The sequence below is a fragment of the Micromesistius poutassou genome, assembly GCF_964030765.1.
Source record: "Micromesistius poutassou genome assembly, chromosome: 24".
NCBI classification, from domain to species: Eukaryota; Metazoa; Chordata; class Actinopteri; order Gadiformes; family Gadidae; genus Micromesistius; species Micromesistius poutassou.
This window is the reverse complement of record NC_140294.1, coordinates 1,751,964-1,769,471: the sequence shown is the minus strand read 5'-3', so window position 1 is coordinate 1,769,471 and position 17,508 is coordinate 1,751,964. Positions and strand designations below refer to the sequence as shown.

The following is a 17,508-nucleotide window of genomic DNA, read 5'->3' as shown; positions in this document are numbered from 1 at the left end:
AGGAGGGAGAGAGAGAGCAAGGGAGAGTAAGGAGATTGTAGATATTCTACTGAGTAAAGATTCTATTCATTGCATTCTATTCCACAGAAAAAGACCCCATTCTACTTTTTGTACATATGTATTGAAATAAAAATCATACAGACATTTGATTGTTATCATTCATAATTCAGAAATATAAACAAATAAAAACTTATTTTTTAAACAAGACATTTTCAACATTTTCTACTTGCTGCTTTGATATTATTTTGATATTGGTAAACATATAAAAACAATCTGTAAATCAGACAATAAAATAAAGTGTATGTCATGTAATCATGGGTTACAATTAATAAAAGTAAGGGTTATTATCTTATTGAATGTATCCTTGTTAAATGACAGCAGTACAACATCAAAGCAGTTCTCTCAGATCTCACATGGTAGAGATTCTAATTCAGGAAACAACATTAGTTGTTTTGGATTGTTTGATTATTTTATTATCAAACAAAGGCCCTAGTCTGTTTGATTGACAGGTGAGATGATCAGGGGGGCAAAGTTGTTAACTTCATAATAACAGGGACCTGGGCTGAGGATTGGATAGAGAGGCTCAGTAAAGGTGCAGCCAGTAGCAGAGTAGATATGAACCCCGGCTTCCACATCATAGAAGGAGACCAGACCCTCATCATAATCAACAAACACCCCCACCTTCTGGAGCTTAGCTCTCAGTGGGACACGGACATCAGGGTCATCTCTGAACACCAACCCATTCTTGTTGTAGTAAAGTGTCCAGTAACCTGTCTCAGGGGTCAAAGTGGTCACACATTTTCTGACTATGGACTCTCTGGCCACTCCTAAATTGCAATAAGTCTTGTCTTTAACCTGGACCTCAAAGTAAAATCTCCCTGAGGAGAAGCTCTGCCTCGAGAGAACTAATGGATAATGTGTAAATCTCTTTGGGTTGTCTGGGATTTTCTTCCATTCACCTCCATCATATACTTGTTTCCCATCGTCAGATATGATGAGCCAGGGATGAGCTGTATCAGGATCCAGAGTCACATCTACTTCATACTGCTGGACCCTCTTCAGTTCAGCATCATCACGCAGCTTCTTCATCTGCATGCTCAGTGTCTCCTCCAGCTGATCTAGGGATCTCCTCAAGGTCTCTACGTATGACGGAGGACAGACCTCCACCGTCGTCCAGTCCCTGGTGGGTGGAGGATCCTTCAGGGATCTGAAGGCCTGGAAGAAGTGAAGGTTGTCTTTATTTTGTGAGAGATGCTCCACCTCTGAGCTTATATTGATCAGTTATCTTCAGACCAGGAAGTGTTAGCAGAGGCCATTCCTGGAAACAGACAAGAAGCTTTAAGTATAGCAATTCCATTATATTTCTAATTCCATAACATAATTATTCCCTCAAAGTTGTGCTGTTTTACTCACCTTGTTGTTGTCTGTCTGACTATTCATTCCAAAATATGTGTTACTTTTCTCCTGAACGTGAGAACTGCCTGCACGTCAGGTGGCTTTGGTTTCTATTAAGTTTCGTTTCCTGAACAAGACGTCCTCTCCTCTCCTCCCCTAACACCTGGCTCCTCCCCTAACACCTGGCTCCTCCCCTAACACCTGGCCCCGCCCCTAATACCTAACCCCACCCCTAACACCTAGCCCCGCCCCCAGGGGTAAACAGTTCACTGACGTTTACATTTTCACAGTCTGACTTAGGCTACTTCAAATGCCCCGATGCGTGTTCAAATATCCTCAAATACATACAATATCAACATAAAACAGGCCGAGATTCAGTGCAAAACCAGAGACATTTTGGTGATTTAATGGTGATTTTCCACTGTAACTGGGATTAAGAGTTATACAAAAACAATTGACTTGAATTTACTTTTCCTGAGGCTGATATTTTTCTTTACAGTCTTCATAAAAACAATCCTCTCCCTGCGTGTCCAGGTTATATACTCAGGGTAGTGCAGACGAACCAGACCAACAGCTTCACTATTCAGAGACAACACATTTGTCATTCGTAACCCTAACCCTAACGCAACAAACATAAATGTGCCGTAGCAGTTAACAGTGTCACATTGGTGGTGCATTATGGGTAGCTTTTACGTGCCAGCGGTTGCAGGCATCGCCTCTAATTGGCTGATAGGGTGATACGGCCCCCTGCTGATTAGGCACTGATGAGACACACCTGTCCTCCTCTTATTCAAGCTGAACTAAAGGGGCGTTCACAGGGGAGCCGGCAGCCCTGCAGCCCCACAGTGAACCAGGACTGTTGAGGGCATAGACATAATAAAGAATAGACGCTGCATCGACCGCTACTGCCTACTGGCGCTGACGAGCCATGGGGCCGCCATCTTGGACCGGTCGACCGCTCCACTCAGTGTAATCTGTTTGGCAGGTGCAATGAACTGTCAGCGCATTTAATTAATCAAACGTCACTGAATCCCAAACTGATTTTGCCGCGGTTAGCTTTTTGCTGCAAAGGTCACACATGTAGCAATGATACAGGACACATGGTTCGGCTTGTTTTAATATTCATTTAACATATTAGGCTATTTTAATATAGCCTAATATGATTAGGCTATATATAAATATATACATAGCCTACATAAACAATATATGAATTCATTATATATATATATAAACACATGAAGGTTTTTGTATGAGCTAAAACCCCTGAAAGAGGACTGTTTTGCAGAGCTTCTTTTTCGTGCTCCCTTTCTGCAGTTCAAGAGAGGCGAGTTTGGCAATGTGGTGCAGCCTTTATCTTGTGAAACACAGACACAACCAATGACAAGTCAGAATGAAAGGTTGTCAATGCCAAACTGTGTCTCTGCCTGAAAAGTAATCCCCCGGGACCTGTTTGCAATGGTCCGCCGATTTGAGCAGGAATACGCCGCACAGTGCTGTGTCATATTGTGTCTTCAGCTGCTACGCAACTAGGAGTATGGTTGAGGGGCTCAGGGGACCCGGTGGATTGGTTTGTTTAGACTCCTCATCCAGAGGATCCCCAACGTCCTCCCTGAGCAGCCCAGACCTGGGCCTTTATCTCACTGGACGCTCTGGATACAAACACCTACTAATGGTCATATTGTGAGTTATAGTTTGGCTAACATGGTCTTCTATAGTTGTAGGTGAGAGAAGGTTTAGGAACCAGACAGAATTACCACACACAACGAGTCTTGTTTTTAATGACATTGAGATTTTTTATAGCACAAAAAAGTTGCCAACAATTCTATGCTTTCTTTTTCTTATCTCATTCGGTGCACGTAGTTCTTCCCGCAAAGTGTTTCACATTCTTACTCCTTTTTAAATGGAGTACGTACACCGGGGGTGATTCCCTACCTTGGAGAGCGACAGCGGAAGACGTCTCCCACTCTGTCTGCTGCGGCTGTCCTCGACACACCCGCCACCAAGCCGACGCCATCTTCACGTTATTCATCTGTGCAATTTTATGCTGATGAAAATAAACATAGAAAGAGAGAGAGAGAGAGAGAGAGAGAGAGAGAGAGAGAGAGAGAGAGAGAGAGACACACACACACACCTGAGGTGAGAGACAAAGATATGTCCATATCTGACCCTTGAGCATATTCACCGCCTTCTACAGGCGAACGACGACGTGACTGCACGTTTCTAAACGGCACCTGCTCTAAGTAGCCCACGTGAGGCAATTAAGCAGGTCATTAATTAATTAGTGGCAGGTGGCTGTAGTTTATATCCTACCTTAATCATGCGATGAAATGCAAAATAAAAGGAGAATCATGTCTCACAATATTAAATAGTCTAATTAGATATACTAGATAATAGGGTTTACGATATACAATGTTAATATGTTACAGGCTACAGTGTGTATCAGGAACCAGAATGTCCACCGTTTGAAGGACTAGTGCTCCCCTGACGGTAAAAGTAGTCATTACACATCAGCCTAGCAATAACAATATCCAATATCGCTGACCTAAAATATGTTCAAATAGAAACAACTCAAGTAATAAAGTTTGGAACCTTTTTTTTTAAAATATTTATTAAATGATGATGGGGACTAAACCCGCCATCTCAATAGGCCTAAGTGGTGTTATTGTGTCCCCAGTGTTAAGGACATGAGGAATACAGCTTATTTGTTTAAATAAACTATTTAATATTAATGCAGGGAGCAAGGATTAGGGGACACAAAGAACGTTCCACCCCTCTGTGGTGATACCCGCTCCCGCCACTCGAGTGTCACATGAGTGTCGCTCATAACACTGATTATGGGACTGCTGCTTGTATATGCCAGGGCACAGGGAGTAGACTATAGCATAGACAAGTCAAAAGGGTATTTAGACATGTAATGTGTATCTAAGACAATATTTAACACAATCCTGGATTAGCTAGAAAGGAGAGCAGAGATAGGAGAAAGGAGGAAGAGAAGAGAGAGGAAGGAGAGAGGAGAAACTAAGATCATTTCATCGCCATCAACAACTGTCAATCAGCCACTACTCCTCTTATCCACGGTGCCCCCCAGGGTTCTGTGCTTGGTCCACTCCTCTTCATTCTCTACATACTTCCACTTGGTCAGATCCTCCGTCACCATGGACTCCGGTTCCACTGTTACGCCGACGACACACAGCTCTACCTCCCCTCCAAAACCATCAGTCCCTCCACCCTCTTAACCCTCTCCAACTGTTTGACTGACATCAAAACCTGGATGCAAAATAGCTTTCTCAAACTCAACTCCAACAAATCCGAAGTCCTCATCATTGGTCCTGACTCCCTCACCCACTCCACTCAGAACTTCACCCTTAACATTGACGGCTCCACCATCACCCCCTCCACCAAAATCCGTAACCTTGGAGTTATCCTGGACCCCACTCTCTCCTTCCTCCCCCATGTTAACCATATTACCAAAACCGCCTTTTTCCACCTCCGAAACATTGCCCGCCTCCGCCCCAACCTGTCAACTACCGCTGCTGAGACTCTATGGCGCCACCACCAAAGTCCTCAATAAACTTCAATATGTCCAGAACTCAGCTGCATGCCTCCTCACTCGTACCCGCTCCGGAGAACACATCACACCTGTCCTCCGTGAACTCCATTGGCTTCCAATTAAACACAGAATTAACTTCAAAATCTTACTCATCACCTACAAGGCCCTCAACAGCCTAGCCCCCCCCTACCTTGCCGACCTCCTCCATCACCATGCCCCCTCCCGATCCCTCAGGTCCATCTCTGCCAACCTGCTGCAAGTCCCCCGGACTAAGCGCCGGACTTGGGGTGATCGGGCCTTCTCAGTTGCTGCCCCCACCCTTTGGAATTCACTCCCCTCCCTCATCAAAGCCTCCCCAACCCTCTCTTCTTTCAAATCTGCACTCAAAACACACTTTTTTACACTAGCCTTCCCCACCTAACTCCCACCTTAGTCTTCATGTTTAACCTCTGTTTTGCTTTTAAATCCTAGTCTGTCTTAATACAGATCTGTTGCTTAGTTTTGATAGGGCAATATGTAAAGCATCTTAGAGTACCATAGTAAGCACTATATAAATCTGATTTATTATTATTATTATTATTATTAAGATGAGAGGAGAGGAGAGATGACAAGAAAAAGTCACGGTCACTCACACACATGAGGAGAATCTTTAGTCACTGTGTTGTGAAAGTGTGTTACACATGTTGGGTTGTTGCATGGTGGGCAATAAAAGTAAGTCAACTCATCAGCTGTTTTTCTATTTTTATTTAAATCAGAAAAGTTGTCATACATTCATACATTTTATTGTGTTTTCAATTTTGATTCAGAAGTAAAATTATGATTATTATGATGGAAATTAATCCCTGAAAATAGTTCTGCATAACTGCAACCATAAACAATTGTATAGCAGTAAACCATTAAAAAAAACATGAAAAAAAAGACAATGAAATACGTATATACTGTAATGTAATCATTTACAATGGGTTATAATTTTTAATAGTCAGAGTTATTTTCTTAATGAAATTTTCCTTTTAAAATAACAGCAGTACAACATTAAAGCAGTTCTCTCCGATCTCACATGGTAGAGATTATAATTCAGGAAACAACATTAGTTGTTTTGGTGGTTTGATTATTTTATTATCAAACAAAGGTCCTAGTCTGTTTGATTGACAGGTGATATGATCAGGGGGGCATAGTTTTTACCACCACCATGTGTAAATGGATTGAGGATTGGATAGAGAGGCTCTCTAAAGGTGCAGTCAGTAGCAGAGTAGAGATGAACCCTGGCTTCCACATCATAGAAGGAGACCAGACCCTCATCATAATCAACAAACACCCCCACCTTCTGGAGCTCAGCTCTCAGAGGGAGATGGACATCAGGGTTACCAATCAATTCCAACCCATACTTGCCGTAGCAAAGTGTCCAGTAACCATTCTCAGGGGTCTCTATGATCTCACTTATTCTGTTGATGGACTCTCTGGCCACTCCTAAACACCATGCAAACTTGTTTTTAACCTGGACCTCAAAGTAAAATCTCCCTGAGGAGAAGCTCTGCATCGTGAAAACATATTTACGCAGTGTAAATCTCTTAGGGTTGTCTGGGAGTTTCTTCACTACATCTCCATGATGTACTTGTTTCCCATCCTCAGACAGGATGAGCTCGGGATGAGCTGTATCAGGATCCAGAGTCACATCTACTTCATACTGCTGGACCCTCTTCAGCTCAGCATCACACAGCTTCTTCATCTCCATGTTCAGTGTCTCCTCCAGCTGATCCAGGGATCTCCTCAAGGTCCCTACGTATGACGGAGGATGGACCTCCACCGTCGTCCAGTCCCTGGTGGGTGGAGGATCCTTCAGGTATCTGAAGGTCTGGAGGAAGTGGAGGTGGTCTTTAGTGTGTGAGAGCTGCTTCATCTCTGAGCTTCTATTGGTCAGATCTTTTATTTCCTTTTCCATCTCTTTAATGAGGCCTTCAGCTTGTTTCTCTGTGGATTTATGTTTCTCTCTAACCGTTCGATAGAATTCATCCCGGCACTTTTCAATGTGGCGCATCAGAGCAGTGAGGACCTGCACACCTTCGGCTATCTCTCTGTCTGCGTCTTTCTTGCTCATTTCTACTGTGTCTTTGATCTCCTTAATCTTTTGTTTTCTCTCCTGGATCATCTGCTGAACTTCAGACACAATCTTCCCCAACTGGGCCATCTTCACTTCATATTCCTCCTCCAGAGGTACAACAGGATGGGACTTGTGGTCTGTCTCTGGGCAGAACTGACACACACACACCTGTTCGGTTTGGCAGAAGAGCTCCAGAATTCGGTCGTGTTTCTTACACATCCTGTCTTCCAGATGGTCCATTGGCTCGACCAGCCGATGTTTCTTCAAGACTGCGACTCTCCGATGTGGCTCCAGGTGGGTTTTGCAGAAAGACATAAAACACTCTAGGCAGGACTTCACAGCCTTCAGCTGGGTCCCAGTACAGACGTCACAGGGAACATCACCTGGTTCCACACAAACCTGCTCTTTTACGCGTACAGACGTTCCAAACCGATCAACAATCTCTGACAAGAGGATATTGACCCGTAAATCAGGTCTTGTGTTGAAAATCTTGTTGCAAACGGGGCATTTGACCTGGACTTTTTCATCCCAGAACTTTGTAATACAGGTATGGCAGAAGTTGTGTCCACATGGTGTGGAAACTGGGCTGCTGAAGACATCCAGACAGATGGAACATGAAAAGTTCTCCTCAGACCAGGAAGTGTTAGCAGAGGCCATTCCTAGACATAGACGACAAGGTTTATGTATTGAGCAATTATATATTTCTAATTCCATAATGGAAGAGAGATTTAAACTTATAAATATGAAAGTTGTGCTGTTTTACTCACCTTGTTTTGTTTCTTTCTGCCAGACAATCTGTGCAGAAATGCGTTTTATTTTCCTCCGGAACGGAAGAGCTGCTTAAATTTTGAGTGGCTTTGGTTTCTGTGAAGCTTAAGTTGCATTTCCTGTGTGTGTGTGTGTGTGTGTGTGTGTGTGTGTGTGTGTGTGTGTGTGTGTGTGTGTGTGTGTGTGTGTGTGTGTGTGTGTGTGTGTGTGTGTGTGTGTGTGTGTGTGTGTGTGTGTGTGTGTGTGTAGGAAGTTGTTGACAGGGGGTGGAGACGAATATTGAACAGTTTGAGACGATCTAGACTTGGCTTATTCTAGTTACATGTTATGCTGGGGGCCGAAAGAATACAACATCAGAACATATCCAAACTATATAAATAATATCTACTACGATTTGGAAGTTGTGAGACACCAGACCCTTAACGACATGTAACAACACATCTTAACGAGTGTGTTCCGTTAGTCAGTGTGTGGACTGCAAAGATGGCAGAACGGCCCGCCACACGCCACCCAATCCGCTAATGAACTGACCTCAATTCATCACCGTCGAAACCGAAACTGGAGAAAAGAAAACTGGAGCAAAACCAAACCAAACAACAAAACAAAGGTTATGTAAACCAACAACCCAATTGTCAAAACAATGAAACAGAAAAGGGGAAATAACACAAAAGCAAACTTAACCAAAGCAAACAACAGAAAAAATCAAAACAGAGCCAAAACAAAACCAAAACAGAACAGCAGCAGGGGATCCTAAAAACAAGAAACACAAATTAATAAAAGGGAAAATTGTAACTCAAAACTGTTAAAAAGCAGGGACCCAACTCACCACCCTGGTAGGCAACCAGCAGAGGTTGAGTTCAGCCATCTTGGCCCTTTTATAGTGCACCTGGGTGCAGGGGGAGGAGCTAGGAAAGGCTGCGTTCGCTACCCCTACTGAGGTTCACTACATATATATATATATATATATATATATATATATATATATATATATTCATATAATCAGTTTTTTACTGTTTGTATAAGAATCATCCACTGATCTAGAACATCAGGAACCATGACCACCTATCAGCTAGAACCCATAGACTAAAATAATATGGGCTGATACCACAGCATTGTTAAATACTTGATCCTGATTGGTCAATAGCGTTGCCAGGGTGTCCCATTGTTTTTCAATAACGGGACACCTCAACCGTCCTGTGACTCAGGGGAGGGCTGTCAACCCAGACCGACGCGTTCACTATCAAGAGACAACGGAGATCACCAGCGCAGAGAGCGCACTGGTGGCTTTCAGTACGGCATCGGCGACGGCAACTGGGCCTAAGCGCTTAGCGAGTACTAAACGCTGCTGTGTATTGTTGACTAATAACGCTAGACTAACGGAGGTTAGACTCGAGACTTCAACCACTTAGATAGTCACTGTTGGGGGGGGAAACATTGTCCATCCAAAAACCTGTTCCCATCAGTGGAGGCGGACCCAAAGGTAGACGGCGACAAGGGAATTTAAATGAATGCAAAGAGGTTCAATGTAGGGGTAAGGGGGGGGATGAGAACAACAGATCAGGAGGTGGAAAGGCGATGGCGGAATGACGGAGCTGAGCTGAGCGGGACAGCGGAGGAGGGAGATGAGCAGGCAGGCAGGTGAACAGGCAGGTAAGAAAAGGTCACAGGAGAAACCAACATGAGTGCACAGGTCAAGGAGCCGGTGCTACGGATGGAACCACGGTGGTTGAAACAACGATCTGGGGATGAGTGAGTGAAGAATCGGGGTGGATGAACTGCAGAGCAGATGAGATGGAGGTGGATAGTAGGGGGGGGGGCTTAGAGAAGGTGAAGCGGAGTGATGGCACGGAGCCGGGAGAATGAGTGGATTGCCACTCCCACCACGCACACACACACACACACACACACTCACACACACACAGCAAGAGAGGAAGACAGAGCGGGGATTACAGGAGACACAAGAGAGAGGGAGAACATGAGAGACACAAGAAATGACAGTGCCAACGTCCAGGCTCAGTGGACACAGCCTGGCCATAGAGCAAGGCCGTCACAGGGGGACCTGGCTACCCAGAGAAGCCAGGCTGGGTCCATTCTGTCCCCAGGAGAGGGAGACAGAAGACCACTTCCTACTGCAATGTATGAGAGACAAGGAACTAAGAGGGGAGGAAAACTAGAGAGAGAGGGGGAGAGAGAGGGGGAGACACAGCGAGGTGAGGACAGAGGAGACAAGGAGAGTGAGGGAGAATGAGGGAAGGAGGGAGAGAGCGAGGGAGAGTAAGGAGAATGTAGATATTCTACTGAGTAAAGATTGTATTCAGATTGTACCTATTCTACTGAATAAATATTGTACTGAGAATGTACCTATACCACAGAAAATTACCCCATTCTACTTTTTGTAAATTTTTATTGAAATAAAAATCAAACATACATTTGATTAGCATTCATAATTCAAAAATATAAACAAATAAAGACATTTTCAACTTGCTGCAAACATGTTATATATATATATATATATATATATATATATAATTTTATATTGGTAAACATATAAAAACAATCGGTAAATCAGACATTGATTAATAAAGTATATGTAATGTAATCATGGGTTACATTTAATAAAAGTCAGGGTTATTATCTTATTGAATTTATCCTTGTTAGATGACAGCAGTACAACATCAAAGCAGTTCTCTCAGATCTCACGAAGTAGAGATTCTAATTCAGGAACCAACCTCAGTTGTTTTGGTTGTTTGATTAATTTATTATCAAACAAAGGCCCTAGTCTGTTTGATTGACAGGTGAGATGATCAGGGGGGCAGAGTTGTTACCTTCATAATCATTGAGACCTGGACAGAGGAATGGATAGAGAGGCTCTCTAAAGGTGCAGCCAGTAGCAGAGTAGATATGAACCCTGGCTTCCACATCATAGAAGGAGACCAGACCCTCATCATAATCAACAAACACCCCCACCTTCTGGAGCTCAGCTCTCAGAGGGAGACGGACAGAATGGTTATCTCTGAACAGCAACCCATCCTTGTTGTAGTAAAGAGGCCAGTAACCATTCTCAGGGTTCAATATGATTTTGCCTATTTTGTTGATGGACTCTCTGGCCACTCCTAAACGCCATAAAGTCTTGTCTTTAACCTGGACCTCAAAGTAAAATCTCCCTGAGGAGAAGCTCTGCCTCGTGAGAACATCAATTTTCTGTGTAAATCTCTTAGGGTTGTCTGCGAGTTTCTTCACTACACCTCCATCATGTACTTGTTTCCCATCCTCAGACAGGATGAGACTGGGATGAGCTGTATCAGGATCCAGAGTCACATCTACTTCATACTGCTGGACCCTCTTCAGTTCAGCATCAGGCAGCTTCTTCATCTCCATGCTCAGTGTCTCCCCCAGCTGATCCAGGGATCTCCTCAAGGTCCCTATGTATGACGGAGGACGGGCCTCCACCGTCGTCCAGTCCCTGGTGGGTGGAGGAACCTTCAGGGATCTGAAGGCCTGGAGGAAGTGGAGGTGGTCTTTAGTGTGTGAGAGCTGATTCACCTCTGAGCTTCTATTGGTCAGATCTTCTATTTCCTGCTCCAGCTCTTTGATGAGGTCTTCAGCTTGTTTCTCTCTGGATTTCAGTCTCTCTTTAACCATTCGGTTGAGATCATCCTGGCACTTTCCAATGCAGCGCATCAGAGCAGTGAGGACCTGCACACCATCAGCTATCTCTCTGTCTGCATCTGCTTTGCTGCGTTTTACTGTGTCTTTAATCTCCTGAATATGTTTTTGTCTCTCCAGGATCATCTGCTGAACTTCAGCCTCTATCTTCCCCAGCTGGGCCGTCCTTACTTCATATTCATCCTTTAGAGGTACAACAGGATGGGACCTGTGGTCACCCTCTGTGCAGAACTGACACACACACACCTGTTCAGTCTTGCAGAAGAGCTCCAGAAGTCTGTCGTGTTTCTTACACATCCTGTCTTCCAGACGGTCCATAGGCTCGACCAGCCGATGTTTCTGCAGGCGAGCGACTCTCTGATGTGGCTCCAGGTGGGTTTGGCAGTAGGAGGTAAAACACACTAGGCAGGACTTCACGGCCTTCAGCTGGGTCCCAGTACAGACGTCACAGGGAACTTCTGCTGGTTCAACACAAGGCTGCTCTTTTACTCGTACGGACGTTCCAAACTGATCAACAATTTCTGAAAAGAGGATATTGACACGTAAATCAGGTTTTGTGTTGAAAAGCTCGTTGCAAACGGGACATTTGTACTTGACTTGTTCATTCCAGAACTTTGTAATACAGGTTCTGCAGAAGTTGTGTCCACATGGTGTGGTAACTGGGCTGCTGAACACATCCAGACAGATGGAACATGAAAAATTCTCCTCAGACCAGGTAGTGTTAGCAGAGGCCATTCCTAGACACAGACGACAAGGTTTATGCATTGAGCAATCCCATTATTTTTGTTTATCCATAACGGCAAAATGGGTTTTAACTTCTCTCAAAGTTGTGCTGCTTTACTCACCTTGTTCTGGTTTCTGTCTGTCAGACTATTTAATGTGTGTTATTTTTCTCTTGAAAGGAAGAACTGCTTTCACGTCGGAGTGCTTTAGGTTTCGTTTCCCCAACATGACGTCCTCTCCTCTCCTCCCCTAACGCCTGGCTCCTCCCCTAACGTCTGGCTCCGCCCCCACGGCACATGAGCGCACTGCATTAATGCGCACTGTGTGGCCTCTTCAAATGCGTTGATGTGTGTTCTCTTCTTTCTGGAGTTAAGAGAGCCGGTGCAGAACAAGAGACTTTGTGGTGATTTAGTGATTTGCGACTGTAACTGGGATCATCGGTGTTGTAGATCTATCCGGGTTCCCGGGGCTTCCCCGAATACTTTCAATCCAACCCCGATCCGATTTTCAACAGAAACAGAGAGCAAAGAGCTGTTTATTGGCGCTAAGCTGCTGTAGAAACTCTCCCCGATGTGCACGCGCACAGTGCACACACGAGCAGCAGAGCTGAGAGCAGCGGACAGCGATACAGCGATGCCCCGTTTGAAGTACTAGTGCACCCCCTGCTTGTAACAGTAGGTATTACACACACACACACACACACACACACACACACACACACACACTTGTCTGGTTTCTGGATTTCTGAGTTGATTCTATAGTGATAAACAACACAGTCACATGTCAGGACAGCAGTCACTATCATTTAGCAAAACCATGATACATGTTAGTTTAATGTAACATGATACATGTTAGTTTATTGTATCACTTACCTCTTATTTTCTTCTTAATAATGGCTATGATTATTAAAGCCATTACCAGTATGACTCCTGATATCACGCCCACAGCCGCTGCTGCGGTGGCGCCGGGAGGATCAGCCGTCCCCGCCGCCTCCGTTCCTGCACCACAGGTTACTGGACTCTTAACTACTACAAGGATGTGTTGGTATTTAGTGATAACCCTCCTGTCTGTCTCCCTCTGAGAGCTGAGCTCCAGAAGGTGGGGGTGTTTGTTGATTATGATGAGGGTGTGGTCTCCTTCTATGATGTGGAAGCCAGGGTTCATATCTACTCTGCTACAGGCTGCACCTTTACTGAGCCTCTCTATCCAATCCTTTGTCCAGGTGGTCCTATGATGAAGGTAACAACTCTGCCCCCCTGATCATCTCAAATGTCAATCAAACAGACTAGGACCTTTGTTTGATAATAAAATAATCAAACCAAAACAACTAATGTTGTTTCCTGAATTAGAATATGTGAGATCTGAGAGAACTGATTTGATGTTGTACTGCTGTCATTTAACAAGGAGAAATTCAGTAGGAAGTGAACCCTAACTATTATAAAATATAACCCATTGTACATCATTAGATCTCTTTTTCATGTTTAAAGGTTTAATGCTATACAATTGTTGATGGTTGCAGTTATGTATTAACTAGTTCCAGGGATTGATGTGCATCATAATAATCAAATCATTACTTTACTTCTCAATCATGAATGACGACACAATAAAATGTATGAATGTATGACAACACTTTATTTAAATAAAAATGGAAAAACAGCTGATGAGTCGATTTTAATGACCACCATACAACAACCGGACATGTGTAACACACTTAGACAAAGGTCACAGTGACTACATGTAAAGATTCTTCTCATGTGTGTGAGTACCATGACTTTGTCTTGTCATCTCTCCTCTCCTCTCCATCCTCTCCTCTTAGTTTCTCCTCTCTCCTTCCCCTCTCTTTTCTTCCTCCTCTCTCCTATCTCTCCTTTCAAGCTCATCCAGGATTGTGTAGTATGTAGTATGTAATGTAATGTAATGTATACTTGCGTACACATTACACGTGTTTACAAATTACCTAGGCAATATTCAGATTTATTTGCGCAAATATTTGAAGTGCTTTTAGCTCTAATTTAGCCTTTTTTAAGACGCACAATTATTTTGCTCCACTGATCCATAGTTCAGCTCTACCCTCGAAGGACAGCGACTATAGACTACTTTACTCATCGCACTAAATGCTGTTTTCTTCCAGGTACTGCTCACTACACAAAACGTAACTTCATTCAAACATATACGGCGATCAAAACAACGTAACACTCGGGGAGGCTTGCAGCGGTGGAACTAAAGCTTTATAGGGTGGCCAGGGGGGGCCCAGGTAACTTCAGTGGCTCCATAGACCGTGATAGAAAAGTTAGTGTGGACCCCTAACCTGTCATCTAAAGGCCCTGACACACCTTTCTGACTGCCGATCGTCGGCAGAAAAGGCAGCCGGACCGATTTGGTCGTGGCCGATTCAACATGTGGAATCCGCTGAAAAGATCACCGACGGCTTTGACGACGACCGATCGCACAGCACACACCGAACAGACTCAGGTCACCGAGCTCGCCAGACTGTCCGACAGTCCGACAGACTGTCAGACTTAATCCTCTGATGGCTGATTAGAGGTAGAAGTGATAATTCACTGACATTAGAGCTCTTCAATGTGGCAGCTAGTGTGGTCCACTAGGGGCACTTCACAAGAACTATTTAACGTACTCTGAATAGCCAGTGTCTCTGCCCCGGAACTGCAGCTCATTTATTACTCACACACACACACACACACACACACACACACACACACACACACACACACACACACACACACACACACACACACACACACACACACACAAACATGAAACAAAACTAAAGGATGTTGAAACATCGTGGGAGGATACACTCTCTCTAGTACAAAGCGAGCAGCACACTGCGTCCGTCTGTCCTCCGTCTCTAGATTTGTGTTCCCCAAAGACTACGGTTGTCATGTGAGTCCGCAGACTGGCAGAGCGGCGCACGTCACTGGTTAAATGGGCACTGCTCAATGGTTTAGTGATCGCTTCAGGTTGAAAGCATTGTGTAGTGGGGCCCTAGCTTTAGACGGGGCCCCACACTGAGGTAACTGGACAGAAAGAGATGGAATCAAACTCTAAACCCTGTTTCACTCTGTGTTGCTTTCATTCATTCGTTTGTTTGGGCATCCCCACGGTGATCACCGTGACAACGCTGAGCATCAGCGCCAGGAACTCGATGCCCAGGGTGGCGTCTGCCACCGCCATGGGCTGGTTCATCAGCGCGCCTTCGTCTTCTCTGCGCTCATCGAGCTCACCGCCGTCGACTGCCCGACCAAGCGGAGCTGGGCCCGGGGTGGCAGGGAAGCACCGGAGGCCCAGCAGCACCCAAAGGTGCAAATACTCCCATCATCCGTCACCATGACGACCTGCTATTGAGACATTAAGCAGATGCTTTTAGAGAAAAATAACTGTTGATTCAGTTAAAAACTGAAAGAAAGAAGGTTTACACTGACATGTGATTACGTATTCATTAGAGTATCTGTGAACAGCCATCGATATTCTAGGGTTTAGGGATTATCCTCCTCCTCCCTCCCCCTACCCATCCTTTCTTTTATCTTCACCCCTCCTTCCTCCAACTCCCCCCTCTCTCCTCCCCTTCCTCATCCTACCCCTCCTGTTCCTCAACACCTCCACTCAAACCCTTCATCCTCTTCTTCCTCCCCTCCTCCTCCTCCTTCCTTTTCTCCTCTGTGTGTATGTGTGTGTGTGTGTGTGTGTGTGTGTGTGTGTGTGTGTGTGTGTGTCTGTGTCTGTCCTCATCTCCACCTGAGAGTACCCAGCTGCACAGCTGCTCCACTGGGCTTCAGTCTTCAGTGAGTGTTGCTGCATGTGGAGGCTGGCTGTGTGTCCTGACTCTCTGCTGCCTTCTCTTCCAGTATCTACTAGGTACCATCCTGGACCAACCAGGGACCAACAAGAACCTACCACAACTACCCCTGATAAACCTATGGATAATCATGATGGTGACCAGAGTCCGGGTCCAGTACACGGCACACGGCACAGGACTCTAGTAAGGAGTAGATGTAGGCAGAGATGGATTTTAGGGTCTTTATGTAGATTCAGGCGCATACAGGATTATGAATGTCAAATGTGTGTGGTATCTGCAATGTAACAGAATTGCAACCAAATATATACATAAATGAACTGACTACAACAGTGAAATAAGTTGCGCAATACAGTTGAATATAATATTAACATATAAGTGAACTGTACTGTTCTTAAAGATAAATATCAGCATACCAGAGACGTAGCCACGGGCGGGCCTGGGCGGGCCTAGGCCCGCCTAATTGTCAGTCTTGCCCGTCCATTCAGAGGGCTTTCCTTCGTTTACGTTCACCATCTAAAAAAGGCACGCAAGTCAGCACTCCGCTGAGAGCTCAAGAATCAGTCAAATCGCGAACAACCGGCAGCTCCTCCCCCCTCCCCTCCTGAACGTTTCTGTGAGAGCCCTCCCACTATAAAATAAAGAAATATAGCCATTATACATTAGGCCTGTCTGTCGGTTGAGGAGGTCTCTCTCTCGCTCTCTCTCTCTCTCGCTCTCTCTCTGCATGTGTGTGATAAGTTTTCATCTTTGCAGTAGGCTTGTCTTATACGGCCAATCTGTTTCAATTTGATGTGACGCACACCAAAGCTACGTTCATGCAGTTTTGCTGCATGTTTAAAATGTGTAGCCTAACGGTGAATTGTCAGCTGTGACTGAAAGTGTTGAAGCGTTCAATAAATGTGACGCGCCGATGCATCATGCAGTTTTGCGCAAGTTTAAAATGTTTCTGTGTAATTTGTCAGCTGTGATCAAATGCCTTTAATAAATTCCACCTTTATGTCATAAATATAACATGCCTTTGATTAGTGTTTGTATGGTCCATCTAATCTAGGCCTATCTTATGTTCGATCAAATTGGCTTTGCCCGCCTGTTTTTTTCTGTGCCCACCCATGTGGACATTTCTGGCTACGCCACTGAGTCTAAGGAGTCTCTTTAAGATAGAACGCATTAAGCGATGCGATGAGCCTCAGCCCATTCGTTTTCGGGCCTAAGTGCATCTCCAGACCCCTGTGTCGGGACCCCAACACCAGGATGACCAAAAACTAAGGTAGGTCTGCCACATGCCGTCTCGCTACCGTCATGTCTGTCTGCACACCTGTCTATGGGCCTTGATCACACTACTTTCATACACGTCTGCCTGTCTCTCTTGTCTTTCTGTCAGTAGTTAAAGTTCAATTTGAAGGGCAAGTTCGCTGTAGAATGTATGTTTTAACATATTTTGGTAAGCCATTTTGTGTAATCGGGTTGCCATGGCTTCAACACGTTTTCCTG

At 44.7% G+C, this 17,508-nt stretch overlaps 2 protein-coding genes across 4 annotated transcripts; both read right to left on the bottom strand.

Annotated features, from left to right (window-relative positions):
* Positions 1–329: 329 nt before the first annotated feature.
* Positions 330–7,893, bottom strand: LOC311369834 (E3 ubiquitin-protein ligase TRIM39-like). Its single transcript, XM_084488050.1, has 3 exons — positions 7,811–7,893; positions 6,383–7,702; positions 330–806 (listed from the first exon to the last, which is right to left on the bottom strand). Exons 2-3 carry the CDS (start codon positions 7,698–7,700, stop codon positions 490–492), a joined length of 1,635 nt encoding a protein of 544 aa, XP_084344176.1. The 5' UTR covers positions 7,701–7,702; positions 7,811–7,893; the 3' UTR covers positions 330–489.
* A 2,430-nt stretch (positions 7,894–10,323) lies between these two features.
* LOC311369817 (zinc finger protein RFP-like) lies at positions 10,324–12,415 on the bottom strand. 3 transcript variants are annotated; one of them, XM_084488008.1, is made up of 2 exons: positions 12,323–12,415; positions 10,324–11,998 (listed from the first exon to the last, which is right to left on the bottom strand). In XM_084488008.1, the coding sequence occupies exon 2, from the start codon at positions 11,793–11,795 to the stop codon at positions 10,587–10,589; it is 1,209 nt and encodes a 402-aa protein (XP_084344134.1). In that variant the 5' UTR covers positions 11,796–11,998; positions 12,323–12,415; the 3' UTR covers positions 10,324–10,586. The 3 variants fall into 3 exon arrangements, with proteins under 3 accessions (XP_084344134.1, XP_084344132.1, XP_084344133.1); XM_084488006.1 differs by having other exon boundaries at positions 10,324–12,214; positions 12,323–12,407; XM_084488007.1 differs by having other exon boundaries at positions 12,101–12,394.
* Between the last annotated feature and the right edge of the window lie 5,093 nt (positions 12,416–17,508).